This window comes from Salmo salar, chromosome ssa14, assembly GCF_905237065.1.
Source record: "Salmo salar chromosome ssa14, Ssal_v3.1, whole genome shotgun sequence".
Lineage (NCBI taxonomy): Eukaryota > Metazoa > Chordata > Actinopteri > Salmoniformes > Salmonidae > Salmo > Salmo salar.
This window is the reverse complement of record NC_059455.1, coordinates 80,277,012-80,292,885: the sequence shown is the minus strand read 5'-3', so window position 1 is coordinate 80,292,885 and position 15,874 is coordinate 80,277,012. Positions and strand designations below refer to the sequence as shown.

The 15,874-nt window shown below is 44.7% G+C and overlaps 1 protein-coding gene across 1 annotated transcript in view; it reads right to left on the bottom strand.

The window, feature by feature from the left end:
- Window positions 1–15,874, bottom strand: part of LOC106570400 (CUB and sushi domain-containing protein 3-like) — a 725,317-nt gene that overhangs the window by 645,836 nt on the left and 63,607 nt on the right. Inside the window, 1 exon segment of the mRNA XM_014142665.2 lies at window positions 5,684–5,906. Within this exon segment, the coding sequence (XP_013998140.1) occupies window positions 5,684–5,906 (223 nt within the window).

Genomic DNA, 15,874 nt, shown 5'->3' with positions numbered 1-15,874 from the left:
GTAGTTATTATGGAGACCTGTTGGTTCTGTTGGTTCTGTTGAAGCTAAACTGCCATCTGTCTGTTGCATTCTCTCTCTCTCTCTCTCTCTCTCTCTCTCTCTCTCTCTCTCTCTCTCTCTCTCTCTCTCTCTCTCTCTCTCTCTCTCCCCTTTTAGCGTACATGAAAACACAAGGTGTCCCATGTTACACATTCAGACCCAGAGATCTGTCACAGAGAATATTTCTAAATCCACAAAGGCAGTAAAAGCCAAGCACTCTGGGTATATGCATGGAAATATTATACACATTCCATCTGGATATATGAGATGTGTCTGAATGCATAGAATACATGTAGAAATTAAAAAATAGTAGATCTAATCTTCCACCTCTTGTTTACATCTCTGTTAGTGAGCATGTGTCCCTTGCCAAGATAATCCATCCACCTGACAGGTGTGGCATATCAGAAGCTGATTAAATAACATGATCATTACACAGGTGCACCTTGTGCTGGGGACAATAAAAGGGCACTCTAAAATGTGCCGTTTTGTCACACAACACATTGCCACAGACGTCTTAAGTTTTGAGGGGGCATGCAATTGGCATGTCCACCAGAGCTGTTGCCAGATAATTTAATGTTCATTTCTCTACCATAAACTGCCTCCCACATCGTTTTAGAGAATTTGGCAGTACGTCCAACCGGCCTCACAACCGTAGACCACGAGTAACCACACCAGCCCAGGACCTCCACATCCGGCTTCTTCCCCTGCGGGATCATCTGAGACCAGCCACACGGACAGCTGTGATACTGTGGGTTTGCACAACCGTTGAATTTCTGCACAAACAGTCAGAAACCGTCTCAGGGAAGCTCATCTGCATTCTAGTTGTCCTCACCAGGGTCTTGACCTGACTGCAGTTCGGCGTCGTAACCAACTTCAGTGAGCAAATGTTCACCTTCGATGGCCACTGGCACGCTTGAGAAGTGTACTCTTCACAAATGAATCCCAGTTTCAACTGTACGGGGCAGATGACAGACGTGTCATGGCGTTGTGTGGGTGAGCTGATTTCAACATTGTGAACAGAGAGCCCCATTGTAGCGGTGGGTTTATGGTATGGGCAGGCATAAGCTACGGACAATGAGCACAATTGCATTTTATCAATGGCAATTTGAATGCACGAAGATATCATGTTTCAGCATGATAATGCACGGCCCCATGGTGCAAGAAGCTGTACACAATTCCTGGAAGCTGAAAATGTCCCACTTCTTCCATGGCCTGCATACCTGGGGCGGCAGGTAGCCTGGCGTGTATGAGCAGCGGGCCAGTAACCAAAAGGTTGCTGGATCTAATCCCTGAGCTGACAAGGTAAAAATCTGTTGTTCTAAGCAAGGCAGTTAACGCACTGTTCCCCAAGTGCCGGAGACATGGATGTCGATTAAGGCAGCCCTCCGCACCTCTCTGATTCAGAGGGGATGGGTTGAATGCGGAAGACACATTTCAGTTGAATACCTTCAATTGACTAGGTATCCCCCTTTCTTTTTACTCACCAGACATGTCATCCATTGAGCATGTTTGGGATGCTCTGATTTGACATGTACGACAGCGCGTTCCAGTTGCCACCAATATCTAGCAACTTTGCACAGCCATTGAAGAGGAGTAGGATGAAATTCCACATGAGGCAAATGGTGGTCACACCAGATACTGACTGGTTTACTGATCCACGTCCCTACTTTTTTTTTAGAAGGTATCTGTGACCAACAGATACATATCTGTATTCCCAGTCATGTGAAATCCATAGATTAGGGCCTAATGAATTTATTTCAATTGGCTGATTTCCTTATATGAACTGTAACTCAGTATAATCTTTGAAATTGTTGCATGTTGCTTTTATATGTTTGTTCAGTGTAGTTGAACAATCAACCATTTTACCCATTCCACTGCTCTACCGGAACTATTTGGGGAAGTCAATTACTGAGCTAAATGTAAAAACAATGTTGATTTTACAGGTTAAATAAATTAAATAACTTTTTTGGATTCAAACCGTAAAAAAAAAAAAATTCTGGTCCGAACACTGGAACAGAACAAAGTAAATAGGAGTTCTGTTCTGGTAAATACACGTTTAAATGACACCATTCACTGATAGCTCAATGACTAAGCACAGAAGCATGTCAACATCCCTTTAAAAGGGTGTCTGGTAATTTCTCGGTTAGTACTATGTGTTATTATCTGTAATTACGCCATACATTCCACAGGGACCGCAGCAAAACCGATTGATGTCTGCTTCCATAGGTATTCTCTCAGACACAAAAGACTGGAGGATATTTATGTCCTCTAGAAAACTGGAAGTCACACCACTGCACTTTAAATAGACAATGGGTAGTCTGGGTATTCTACGTACTTCGTGACCACATTTAGTAGTGGTTTCTAGTTATTCATTATGCACAAGACTGACTCACATAAGCAGTTGCTGTATGTAAAATTAAGCTGCAACTACAGTATAGGAAGCAGCAGTCATTGATAATGCTGAGAGAGCGAGAGAGAGAGAGAGAGAGAGAGAGAGACAGCGAGAGACAGAGAGACAGCGAGACACAGCGAGAGACAGAGAGTAGAAAGGTGCTATGAGCGTGTGTGCGTGTTTATCGGCATGTGTACACGTGTGTGTTTGTGTGTGTGTGTGTGTGCGTCGGTGTACGATGTGATTCGCCAGCGCTGTTGTTTGCTGCAGGGCCTTTCATAAAGTCCATGTGAGTTGATTTATTCTGCAGCGTTCATTCGTAAGCTGATGATCAACCACATAAATAAGAAAAAATTATGCAAAAGCAGGTCACAGAGCATCGATCAAGAGCCCTGATCTGGAGCATACTGTGTGTGTGTGTGTGTGTGTGTGTGTGTGTGTGTGTGTGTGTGTGTGTGTGTGTGTGTGTGTGTGTGTGTGTGTGTGTGTGTGTGTGTGTGTGTGTGTGTGTGTGTGTGTGTGTGTGTGTGTGTGTGCGCACGCATCTGTGCGTGTGCACGTGTGTGTGTGTGTTTGTGTGTGTGTGTCCCTCCTTGACAAGGCCAGAGGAAAAGAACCGAGACCCTCTTAATGCACTCACATACCCTCCCAACACACCCTCACACACACACACACACACACACACACACACACACACTAGTGGCACTTAGGCCGCCATGAACCCTTTGTGTTCACGGAGGAGAGAGCAGAGGTAACATAACATTCCTTAGTGAAGTCAGAGATTAATTACATTTACGCCAAAATACAATACATACTCTGACTGTCCAAAACATTAAGAACACCTTCCTAATATTGAGTTGCACCCCGGCCCCACCTTTTTGCCCTCAGAACAGCCTCAATTCATCGGGGCATGGACTCTACAAGGTGTCAAAAGCGTTCCACAGGGATGCTGGCCCATGTTGGCTCAAATGCTTCCCACAGTTGTGTAAACTTGGCTGGATGTTCTTTGGGTGGTGGACCATTCTTGATACACACAGGAAACTGTTAAATGTGAAAAACCCAGCAGCGTTGCAGTTCTTGACACAAACCGGTGTACATGGCACATACTACCATAACCATTTCAAAGGGACTTAAATCTTTTGTCTTGCCCATTCACCCTCTGAATGGCACACATACACAATCCATGTCTCAATTGTCTTAAAGCTTAAAAATCCTTCTTTAACCTGTCTCCTCCCCTTCATCTTCACTGATGGAAGTGGATTTAACAAGTGACATCAATAAGGGATCATAGCTTTCCCCTGGATTGACCTGGTCAGTCTATGTCATGGAAAGAGCAGGTGTCCTTGATGTTTTGTACACTCAATGTATATTGTATGTTTTCAAACTGTTATTAATAGTTAAGGTGTGTTCACTCCATCAATCCATGTCAGATCTGAAGACAACCGGTGGCGATGGCCATCAAATAATAACAATATGGGTAATACTTATTTATTTACCTAACAAAAGCAATCATGTATAGTCACTTCAGCAGAGGGAGGGCAGTGCTGGTTACACTGCCTCTGATTGCATAGCTAGGATTTAAAGTAGGGGGGCTATCAACATGCTATTTGTCTCTTACAGAGAGTAACACAACCGAGTCAGAACGTGACCCACATACAGAGGCTCAGCCTGCCTGACTGCAAAAGCCAGGATATTGTGTGTTTCTGACTGCATTATTTACTAATTGAACTGTTTAATGAAGCTCTGTTAAGTCTCCTCCCCCCATCTGAGGTGTATAGTCACATTCCCTAGGAGGGAGATGGAGAGAGATCTACCACAGTAGAGAAATGACTTCTATATCTCTTTTTTCCCTTTGTTTGGTTTTTGATTCAATTAAAAGTGGTGCAGAGGTGGCATGTTCCACATGGCAGGTAGCGCCAGCACAGGTGTGTGTGTGTGGTGTGTGTGTGTGTGTGTGTGTGTGTGTGTGTGTGTGTGTGTGTGTGTGTGTGTGTGTGTGTGTGTGTGTGTGTGTGTGTGTGTGTGTGTGTGTGTGTGTGTGTGTGTCTGTGTCTTGGGGTGCTACCTTGGTACGAGAGGATGGCAGACATCTGGAGGTAGACAGGCTTGGCGCTGAGGTGCATGATGGTACCCTGAAAAGGATCCCCCCTGCCCCCATGCCAACCTGAGCACAACAGCAGTAGGGCACAACACCACCTAGATTATCCCAGAGGCAGTGAGCATCTGGTGACACAGACCCATTTACTGTACATACACATACACTTTTACGTCTTTCTTTGGTGAGGTGCCCCAGTGACGGTGCTTATTGAAGTGATGAATGTGCTGTTTAAAATGGAAAAGGTTCTATTAGAATAGGGTACGTCCCAAAAGACTACAGTACCTATTCACTACATAGTGCAATACTTTTGACTAGAGCCCTATGGGCCCAGGTCAAAAGTTTCACTATGAAAAGTGAACTACTAATATGGGGCCATTTGCCATAGATAAACAAGACCATTTACTCTGATAACAATTTGACCTGCTTAAATCAAGGACTGCTCCGTTAAGGGAAACGAAGCTACAGCAAAAGTATAATCGGTATAATTCACACAAAGTCATGATGAAACCTGGGCTTTAAGCGGCTTTTTCCGTCACCAAAGTCCCCTTAATGAATGAAAATAATGTTCAGAGCTAATGCACGGACATTCCAATCAAACAGCGAATGTTTTGAAAGGGAAAGTATATGCTGTGTATTAGGACATGTTAATGGGACCCGGAATAATTACAATAACCAGATAATTGGACAGAGCTGTTTAATTTCTCTGCCTTAATCACCTGGAGCGATTTCTCAGTGGCGGCTTTAATTCGGTCAAACTGCCAGAGCTATCTTGAGTCCACGTAGGCCACAAATTACAATGGACTGATTGCGATCTCTTTTCCAGTGATCAAACGTATTCGGAAATGAGTGAACGAGTTCTGCCTCCTCCGACTGAAGACGCTGCTGGCCTTCCATTTTAGATTAGAATGGACTAATCAGTTTATCCAAGACCATATCTTTCTTAAAGTCCGCTCTGCTCTGACAATAGTATGGCGTAAATGAACTCTGTAAGTTGCAAACTCGTCTATCTTTTCAAATGTCAACCCTAAAACCAAAAATCCTAAATTAAACCAATGAAAGAAAAGGACAGCACCTTTTTTTAATCAGCGGACTAAGACAAGGATTCAAGGGGATGTAAAGAAAAAAATGTATTTTTAAATAAAAACTTTACTCACCTCGTCCTGAAGTTGGCCGGATGAGGATGTCCATCATAAAGCGATATAAAGTCATACTCCTCCTCCACAGCGAAGGACTGAAAGACAATTTGAATTCGGTTTCCCTCCTCTGCTACAATAACCCATGTACAGTTTGCCCCATTGGGGTATCCATATGGAAAACCTGGACTTTCAATGGTGCCATTCCGCCCTTTTAATGTCCCACCACACGTATATATGAAACCTGGAGAAGAGAGAAGAAAATAACAGATTAGCTTCATTTGGAATTGTCTTTATAAGCGATTCACAATGCAGATAACAAGCAACACACATATGGAGTCAAGGCAGTATACACTAAATGTACAAAACATAAGGACACCTGCTCTTTCCATGACATAGACTGACCAGGTGAATCCAGTTGAAAGCTATGATCCCTTATTGATGTCACTTGTTAAATCCATTTCAATCAGTGTAGATGAAGGGAAGGAGACAGGTTAAAGAAGGATTTTTAAGTCTTGAGACAATTGAGACATGGATTGTGTGTGTGCCACTAATAGAGGGTTGAATATTGAAGTGTCTTTGAACGGGGTATGGTAGTAGGTGCCAGTCGCACTGGTTTGTGTCAAGAACTGCAACGCTGCTCAGTTTTTCACACACAACAGTTTTTCGTGTGTGTCTAGAATGGTACACCACCCAAAGGGCATCCAGACAACATTGGAGTCAACATGGGCCAGCAGCTCAATAATAGGAAGGTGTTCCCAATGTTTGGTATACTCAGCGTAGTTATCATTATGCTAAAAGAGTTTGGACAAAAAGCTGACTGAATACAACACTTTACCACATAAACTACTAGACACAGATACAGTACATAGAATACTACAACCTTTGAAGAAATGAGGTACATTATATGGCAGGGGCCTGATCAGGGGTAGTAGTATTGGGTCTAGCAGCTTGCTCTTGCTGCATACATTCTCACAGACACACAGCCACCATGTACGGCATGGGGAGAGCCAGCAGGCCTCCACAATCACTCCCAGCATGCCGTCCCTAAACTATTAGTCACAGCTAGATGCACGTCCAACACCGTGCTGTGTGCTGTGCTTTACTTTGGAGGAAGACCTTGTCTATTATTTACACATGGAGAACTTACACAAACACCACTGTGGTATCGCTGCATTGGCTAAACACTTTCTTACGGTCCTGTAGGCCTGGTTCCTCAAGGGTAGGGAATTAAAGGACCCATATGATTTGCTATTCCAGTTCTTTATGACACTGGCTAGTGTTACGCTAGTGCCGTGTCAGTGTGGCCTGGGTCAGAATAACCCTGGGTCAGACCATTATGGAGGCATTCTAACTGAGATTACTGCTACCCGCCCAGCCTGCCTTAATGGCAGATGCACTTTGGCCAGCCCTGTGGCAGTCATGGCATAATGGCTTCAAAATCGCTGGCCTCCAGATGGCCTACACAGACTCCATGCCACAATGTCCTGGCTGGGCCTTGGTTTTGTGTCGGCTCCATTGTCAACAAGAGCCTCCCATTCACACCGCCTTTCAATGGAGTTCAATGGAAAACACTCCATGAGAGGCTGGCATTGAGACATATAATTAGAGTAATTCTCAATCAAAACAGTGGCCGATGCTATTTGTTTAATGGTATTATATTATATACTATATTGTACACACAGATATCCCTATTGGCTGGGTCATGCTATTCAATTCATAAGGATCGCTGCTAAAGATTATGCTCCCCCGAAATAAGAAGGGACAGAATCAATTTGAACCCTGTCCAAGTCATTTTCAGAGGAACATAAATTTGCTGGCGATACAATATGTGTGTGATATGAAAGTGTTCCAGGGAGTTTCGCGGATGGCTCTGCTAGAGGTTGCATGTAAAGTAGCAGCACACCGCAATAGCAGCAGCAGTAGTGGTAGCCTTGCAGTGCATCGGTTTCTCTTGGCATTGAAGAAGTAATACACTCAAGTGGTAATTTATTATCCACACTGTGAGAGGAATAGATCAGGGTGCCATCTGGAGAACTAGCTAGCTGCCATTTCACTGGCAACACTGGGGCCTGATAACTGCCCTGCCTTTCCCGCCTGTCTCCTCTTGCTAATTCTGCACCACTACCAATGAGATCACACACACAAGCACATCCGTTCTCCATGTTACATCTGTGTTAATGGTTGTGAACATAGCCTACATTATGAGTGCATCCACTGGTTCCATGTGGCTAACACCGTGTAGTGTAGAGAGTATTTTCCATGCTGTTGGCTATGATACAAGCACCTCTTTGGGGAGCGCTTGTGTGCATGGGATCGTATACAGAGAGATGTAGGACTTCCTGTTATGTTATCTGTTATCTCCACATTGTTGAATATCCAAGCCCCAGTAGTCCCATTCTTTGTAGGTTAATAGGCTCTGTCATACCATATGTAAGACAAGACTTGTGCTGACTACATTAGGGTGGCTGTTGCTGCGGAGGAGGAACCACATGCATGCATATGATACAACAGTGTTTCCCAACTCCAGTCCTCCAGTAACCCCAACAGCACACATTTAAGTTGTAGCCCTGGACAAAAACACCTGATTCAACTTGCCAATGGCTTGATGATTAATTGACAAGTAGAATCAGGTGAGTGGTTATAGGTCTGGACGCAATCAACACCCGAACGGACAGAGCAGTGTGTGGGGGGTAATGTCATATGGTCATTGAGGATTGCATGGGACTCAAACATTGGGGAAGCTAGTATTTGTTGACATGTTTTGTCATTGGAACTGTGAGGTAGCTTGAGAAGGTGAAAAGCTGCTGATGCTGGGAGGACGTCACTATGGCAAACTGAATTACATATGACAACAGTTCAAGATTGTCACTTCGTTTGCACAGCCCTGCTTAACATTAGCAAGAGTATTTAGTTGTGCAGTAGTACAGGCATGTCATTCATTGAAAATAATATACTACGTATAGTCATGGTTTCTCATTTAATTGAGTCAATCCTGAATAGTACTATGAAATAGCCTTGCAAGAGCAGACGCTGAGAGAGAGAGGAAGTAGTATGGCCAGTTCAGTTATTGCAGCTGATTGCGTTAAGGCCCAATTGGTTAAACTAAAGCCTTCTAAGCTCATCCCTGTCTCCACTCCTTCATATTTCCACGTTAACAAGTAGATAAATGCCATGCTTCTTTTCTACGCTGCCCACACCGACTCCCAGAGAAACAGCCAGCCAGTGAACCAGCCAGCATCCATCCCCCATCTGTTTGCAGATAATAAAACACACAGCCCAGGCCCAAACCATAATGAAAAATCCACCCAATTAAAATGTACTATTTATCCTCTCCACCACTCCCCTGAAGGGAGTAATTCATGTAAGATTGAAGAGAGGAGGGCTTTTTAAGCCACCACCGACTGTGTGAACGCTACAGAGATAACTAAGACCTATGTGTGCCTGAGGTATAAATTATGAATCATCATGGTCATGAACGCCCATCAGTTTTTGGGAGGAGGTAGATTTTGAGATGTATTCTGGATATAAGGCGATGCCGTGGTTTAGTCGTGTGCCTTTTGTTAGTGTTGGCCATCTCCTTCCCTTCTCAATCTCCATGGCTAACACTGAAGGTTACTATAGTAGCTCTAAGGCACTGCCTCTATTGGAGATGAACTGTCTCTCTCTCTCTTTCTCTCTCTTTCTCTCTCTTTCTCTCCCTCCCCCATCTCTATCTCCACCATCTCTCTTTCTCTCTCTCTCTCTCCCATCTCACTGTCTCTTTCTCTCTCTCTGTAGGTCTCTCTCCCCCATCTCTCTCTCTCTATTAGAGCTTCTCCCTGACCGGGCCCTGGCTAGGACCTGTTTGTTCATCATAACTAGGGTACGGGTAGGGTTCGGGTATCACTAAATTGATCACTAACATTTTGAAACTGAGTTATTTGCGCATGCTCTGCTGCGCAGTACTGTCATATCTGACTAAGTTCCTAACATGGTGTCAGAAGAGCTTCAACCTCGTCAAATATAAGACAGGAGACAATATTCCTTGAGTTTTGTCAGAGTTTAAAGTGACAAAAAGTAGCTAACAGCTCACTGCTCTCTCATGTCTCGTCACTGAGCAGAGCAGCCCAAGCAGAGCCATTGCTATGGTTACTCATTGACTCAGAGCCCCCATGAGCAGAACGCATGCAGAGCGAGCTGCCTGCTCGCAGAGAGAAAGTGACAGACAGAGAAGAGCATCAAATGGATTTACTAACGTATGAAGTTATTTCTGATTTCAGGTTTCGGGCAGGGCCGGGCTTTACATTTGGCAGAAACAATCGGGCCTGGGTAGGGTAGGGCCTGAATATTGCGGTCATGGGTAGGGCTCGAGCTTAAAATGTATCCCCAACGGGGCTCTACTTTCTATTTCTCCCTCTCGATCACTCTCCCCCATCTCGCTCTCTCTCTCTCTCAGTACTGGCTATAAACTGGGAGATTCTGTTGAATCTATATTTTACTGCATCACTTGAACAATGTGCAGTGTCTCTAGCTCCCTATGGTTCTTGCCCTTCAGACCTGCACTGCCTAAATGGGTATAGCTGTGGAGCTTGGTGTGAACAGTGGGATTCCTATTCAGAGTGAGAGAGAGCGAGAGAGAGAGAGAGAGAGAGAGAGAGAGAGAGAGAGAGAGAGAGAGAGAGAGAGAGAGAGAGAGAGAGAGAGAGAGAGAGAGAGAGAGAAAGAGAGAGAGAAAGAGAGAGAGAAAGAGAGAGAGAGAGAGAGAGAGACAGAGAGAGAGAGAGAGAGTGAAAGACAGAGATAAAGAGATAGATTTCCTATAATTTGTCATCACTGTTGAGAACAAGAGCACTTTATATCCCATCAGTCAACTGGCAGGCGCTCCGAGTGACTGAGTGACCGCTTTAATTACGCCACAAGAGAGACAAGACAACATGGGGCGACCCCTGACCCTAATTAACCCCTAGGTAGCGACACAGGGGAAAAGCAGAGGGAACCTTCCTCTGAACCCTTGACCTTGTCTCATCAGTGGATTATCAATCAATGTGAATAAGTATGCTTTCTTAGACAAAAAAAGTACAGATTAGTTCACATGCTCAATACTGCTGTTTCATGCTACTAAGTCACCAATGAGATGATGGATTAATCTATTTATGTGCTATGTACAAGAGGTGGCGGGGGTGATGGGAAATACTGATGGGTATATGATTAACTCTTATCTAAACTGTTGATCCACAAACAGTATGGCAGCTCCCCGGGGGGACATAGAGGGGAAGGAGAGGGGTAGGGAGACAGGGATGGGGGGAGGGAGGCAAAGTGGCCCCCTCGCTGTGTGTTGTTGTAGGGAAAAGTGTAGAGCTTGTTTTCACCTTGGCACGCCGCCTTCCCCTCTCAGTCTCTTTCTTCCCCCTCTGTCCCCTCCCCACATTGCATCCCTCTATTCGCCACCCCAACACTTGTGTCTGCCACCTTATCATCACAACTAAAGGCTGGGCCCGTGGCCACATCTTGGGTCAGCCATTAAGAAGGAGGACGGCATGTTTCTCAATGCTGCTAAGGTTTCTGAGCTGAGGATGCCTGGCACACAGACAGTGCCATCAAAACAGAATACAAATTCACTCCCTCTAAATTAAACCAATCAAACACTGTTGGGATGACAACAAAAAAATTACTATCATTAGACAAGCTTCACTGAAATCACACCTTCACGTTTGGCTTTTTACCCAAATCATTTTTTGGGGGGAGACACACTCACACCCTAGATGCACTTAGAATGGAAGATGAGTGACATTGTTTCAAATTGATTTTCAGCTTTTCGCACTGGAGCGTCCCTCCACAACACAAATCTAACTCTAGGCACTTTCCTAATATAGTGGAGTAAAAAACGCTAGCTCTTCTGGGTATGGCCACTTACATCAATTTGACGGGAGGGAAAATCCTCATTGACAAGTGCGTATGATAGCAGACAAACAAAGTCATGTAACATTTCAATTAAAGAGATAAGTACATCATTTTCAAATCTGTCGCAAAAAAAACATCGGTCTTTCATCCCGGTCTTAATCAAAAGACAGAATCATATTTTTCAAAGAAACACATCCAGACTCCGTCTCAAATTGCTCCCTATCGTAAACACAGTGCACTACGTTTGACAGGATCCCTAAGGGCCCTGTTTAGACTGTTACTACTACCGGGCCTGTCTAGCTAGACTGTTACTACTGGGCCTGTCTGTCTAGACTGTTATTCTACTGGGCCTGTGTCTACACTGTTGCTACTGGGCCTGTCTATCTAGACTGTTACTACTACCGGGCCTGTCCATCTAGACTGTTACTACTGGGCCTGTCTGTCTAGACTGTTACTACTGGGCCTGTCTGTCTAGACTGTTACTACTGGGACTGTCTGTCTAGACTGTTACTACTACTGGGCCTGTCTGTCTAGACTGTTATTACTACTGGGCCTGTCTGTCTAGACTGTTACTACTGGGCCTGTCTATCTAGACTGTTACTACTACTGGGCCTGTCTGTCTAGACTATTACTACTACTTTGCCTGTCGATCTAGACTGTTACTACTGGACTTGTCTATCTAGACTGTTACTACTACTGGGCCTGTCTGGCTAGACTGTTACTACTGGGCCTGTCTGTCTAGACTGTTATTCTACTGGGCCTGTGTCTACACTGTTGCTACTGGGCCTGTCTATCTAGACTGTTACTACTACCGGGCCTGTCTATCTAGACTGTTACTACTGGGCCTGTCTGTCTAGACTGTTACTACTGGGACTGTCTGTCTAGACTGTTACTACTACTGGGCCTGTCTGTCTAGACTGTTATTACTACTGGGCCTGTCTGTCTAGACTGTTACTACTGGGCCTGTCTATCTAGACTGTTACTACTACTGGGCCTGTCTGTCTAGACTATTACTACTACTTTGCCTGTCGATCTAGACTGTTACTACTGGACTTGTCTATCTAGACTGTTACTACTACTGGGCCTGTCTGGCTAGAATGTTACTACATCTGGGCCTGTCTGTCTAGACTGTTACTATTGGGCCTGACTATCTAGACTGTTACTACTACTGGGCCTGTCTATCTAGACTGTTACGACTGGGCCTGTCTGTCTAGAATGTTACTACAACCGGGCCCGTCTGTCTAGACTGTTACTACTACTGGACCTGTCTGTCTAGACTGTTACTACTACTGGGCCTGTCTGTCTAGACTGTTACTACTACTGGACCTGTCTGTCTAGACTGTTACTACTACTGGACCTGTCTGTCTAGACTGTTATTACTACTGGGCCTGTCTGTCTAGACTGTTACTACTACTGGGCCTGTCTATCTAGACTGTTACGACTGGGCCTGTCTGTCTAGACTGTTACTACTACCGGGCCTGTCTGGCTAGACTGTTACTACTACTGGGCCTGTCTATCTAGACTGTTACTACTACTGGGCCTGTCTGTCTAGACTGCTACTACTACTGGGCCTGTCTGTCTAGACTGTTACTACTACTGGGACTGTCTATCTAGACTGTTACTACTGGGCCTGACTATCTAGACTGTTACTACTGGGCCTGTCTATCTAGACTGTTAGTACTACTGGGCTTGTCTGTCTAAACTGTTACTACTACTGGGCCTGTCTGTCTAGACTGTTACTATTACTGGGCCTCTATCTAGATTGTTACTACTACTGGGCCTGTCTGTCTAGACTGTTACTACTGGGCCTCTCTGTCTAGACAGTACTACTGGGCCTGTCCATCTAGATTGTTACTACTACTGGGCCTGTCTGTCTAGACTGTTACTACTGGGCCTCTATCAAGACTGTTACTACTACTGGGCCTGTCTGTCTAGACTGTTACTACTGGGACTGTCTGTCTAGATTGTTACTACTACGTGGCCTGTCTATCTAGACTGTTACTACTGGGCTTGTCTATCTAGACTGTTAGTACTACTGGGCTTGTCTGTCTAGACTGTTACTACTACTGGGCCTGTCTGTCTAGACTGTTACTACTGGGCCTGTCTGTCTAGACTTTTACTACTGGGCCTGTCTGTCTAGACTGTTACTACTGGGCCTGTCTATCTAGACTGTTACTACTACTGGGCCTGTCTATCTAGACTGTTACTATTGGGCTTGTCTGTCTAGACTGTTACTACTACTGGGCCTGTCTTTCTAGACTGTTACTACTGAGCCTGTCTGTCTAGACTGTTACTACTGGGCCTGTCTGTCTAGACTGTTACTACTTGGCCTGTCTGTCTAGACTGTTACTACTACTGGGCCTGTCTGTCTAGACTGTTACTACTACTGGGCCTGTCTGTCTAGACTGTTACTACTACTGGGCCTGTCTGTCTAGACTGTTACTACAGGGCCTGTCTGTCTAGACTGTTAGTACTACTGGGCCTGTCTGTCTAGACTGTTAGTTCTACTGGGCCTGTCTGTCTAGACTGTTACTACTACTCAGCCTGTCTGTCTAGACTGTTACTACTGGGCCTCTTTCTAGACTGTTACTATTACTGGGCCTGTCTGTCTAGACTGTTACTACTGGGCCTGTCTGTCTAGACTGTTACTACTGGGCCTCTATCTAGACTGTTACTACTACTGGGCCTGTCTATCTAGACTGTTACTACTACTGGGACTGTATGTCTAGACGGTTACTGCTACTGGGCCTGTCTGTCTAGACTGTTACTACTGGGCCTGTCTGTCTAGACTTTTACTACTGGGCCTGTCTGTCTAGACTGTTACTACTGGGCCTGTCTATCTAGACTGTTACTACTACTGGGCCTGTCTATCTAGACTGTTACTACTACTGGGACTGTATGTCTAGACGGTTACTGCTACTGGGCCTGTCTGTCTAGACTTTTACTACTGGGCCTGTCTGTCTAGACTGTTACTACTGGGCCTGTCTGTCTAGACTGTTACTACTGGGCCTCTATCTAGACTGTTACTACTACTGGGCCTGTCTATCTAGACTGTTACTACAGGGCCTGGGGGTATTCAAACCAGCAAACTTTTGGTTACTGGCCCAATGCTCTAACCGCTAGGCTACCTGATGCCCTTCAACATAATGTGTGTTCACTGTTAAACCTTAAATTGTCTATTATATCGACACTAAAACTCGCTCATCTCCTAAACACTAGGAGGGCATCCCAAATGGCACCCTATTCACTTTATAGTGGGGCTCTGGTCTAAAGTAGTGTACTATATTGGGAATAGGGTGCCATTTGGTACAAACACCAGGAACAAGGAAACAATTAAGCACCAGATAAAGGTAGCTAGTAGCTAGCTAGTGAACACGTGGAATATTCCTGGCATGAGGTAGGATTTAATTTGGGCCAAATTAAGCGAGGGTAATGAGTGAACGGAGTCCATCCATAGCCAGAGAAATTGAGCCCAAAGGAGAAACGGAATCCATCCGTTGCCTGAGAGATTGAACCCAAAGGAGAAACGGAATCCATCTATAGTCTGAGAGATTTAGCCCAAAGGAGAAACGGAATCCATCCGTTGCCTGAGAGATTGAACCCAAAGGAGAAACGGAATCCATCTATAGTCTGAGAGATTTAGCCCAAAGGAGAAACGGAATCCATCCGTTGCCTGAGAGATTGAACCCAAAGGAGAAACGGAATCCATCTATAGTCTGAGAGATTTAGCCCAAAGGAGAAATGGAATCCATCCATAGCCTGAGAGATTGAACATAAGGAGAAATGGAATCCATCCATAGCCTGAGAGATTGAACATAAGGAGAAATGGAATCTATCCATAGCCTGAGAGGTTAAGAGAGACCTCACAATTGGCTCCAGTGTATTGTGTTGCCAGCCAACAGCTGATAATACAGCAGGAGAGAAGGGTTGTTCTCTATTAAGTGGCATGGTGGTAATGCGATGTTAGAGGCTGTGAACAAATGTCACCCTTTTCCCATATATAGTACACTACTTTTCACCAGGGCCCAGAGGGTTCTGGTCAAAAGTAGTGTACTATGTAGGGAATAGGCTACCATTTGGGATGTAGCCAGAGAGAGCATTCATTACCAACTCAAATTGGGACTAATGATTTGGGTGGATGAGAAATACCAGTTTTTATATCGCCATATATTATTCAAACCAAACAGAACTTGTATTCTTGGGAGCTTTTCATAAAAAAAATTAATAGAGAGCATTTCTGATTTTGTTTGTGTATACCTGGATGTTGGATGTGGGGAAGCTGAGCCTTGGGGACTGTTTGTGTATACCTGGATGTTGGATGTGGGGAAG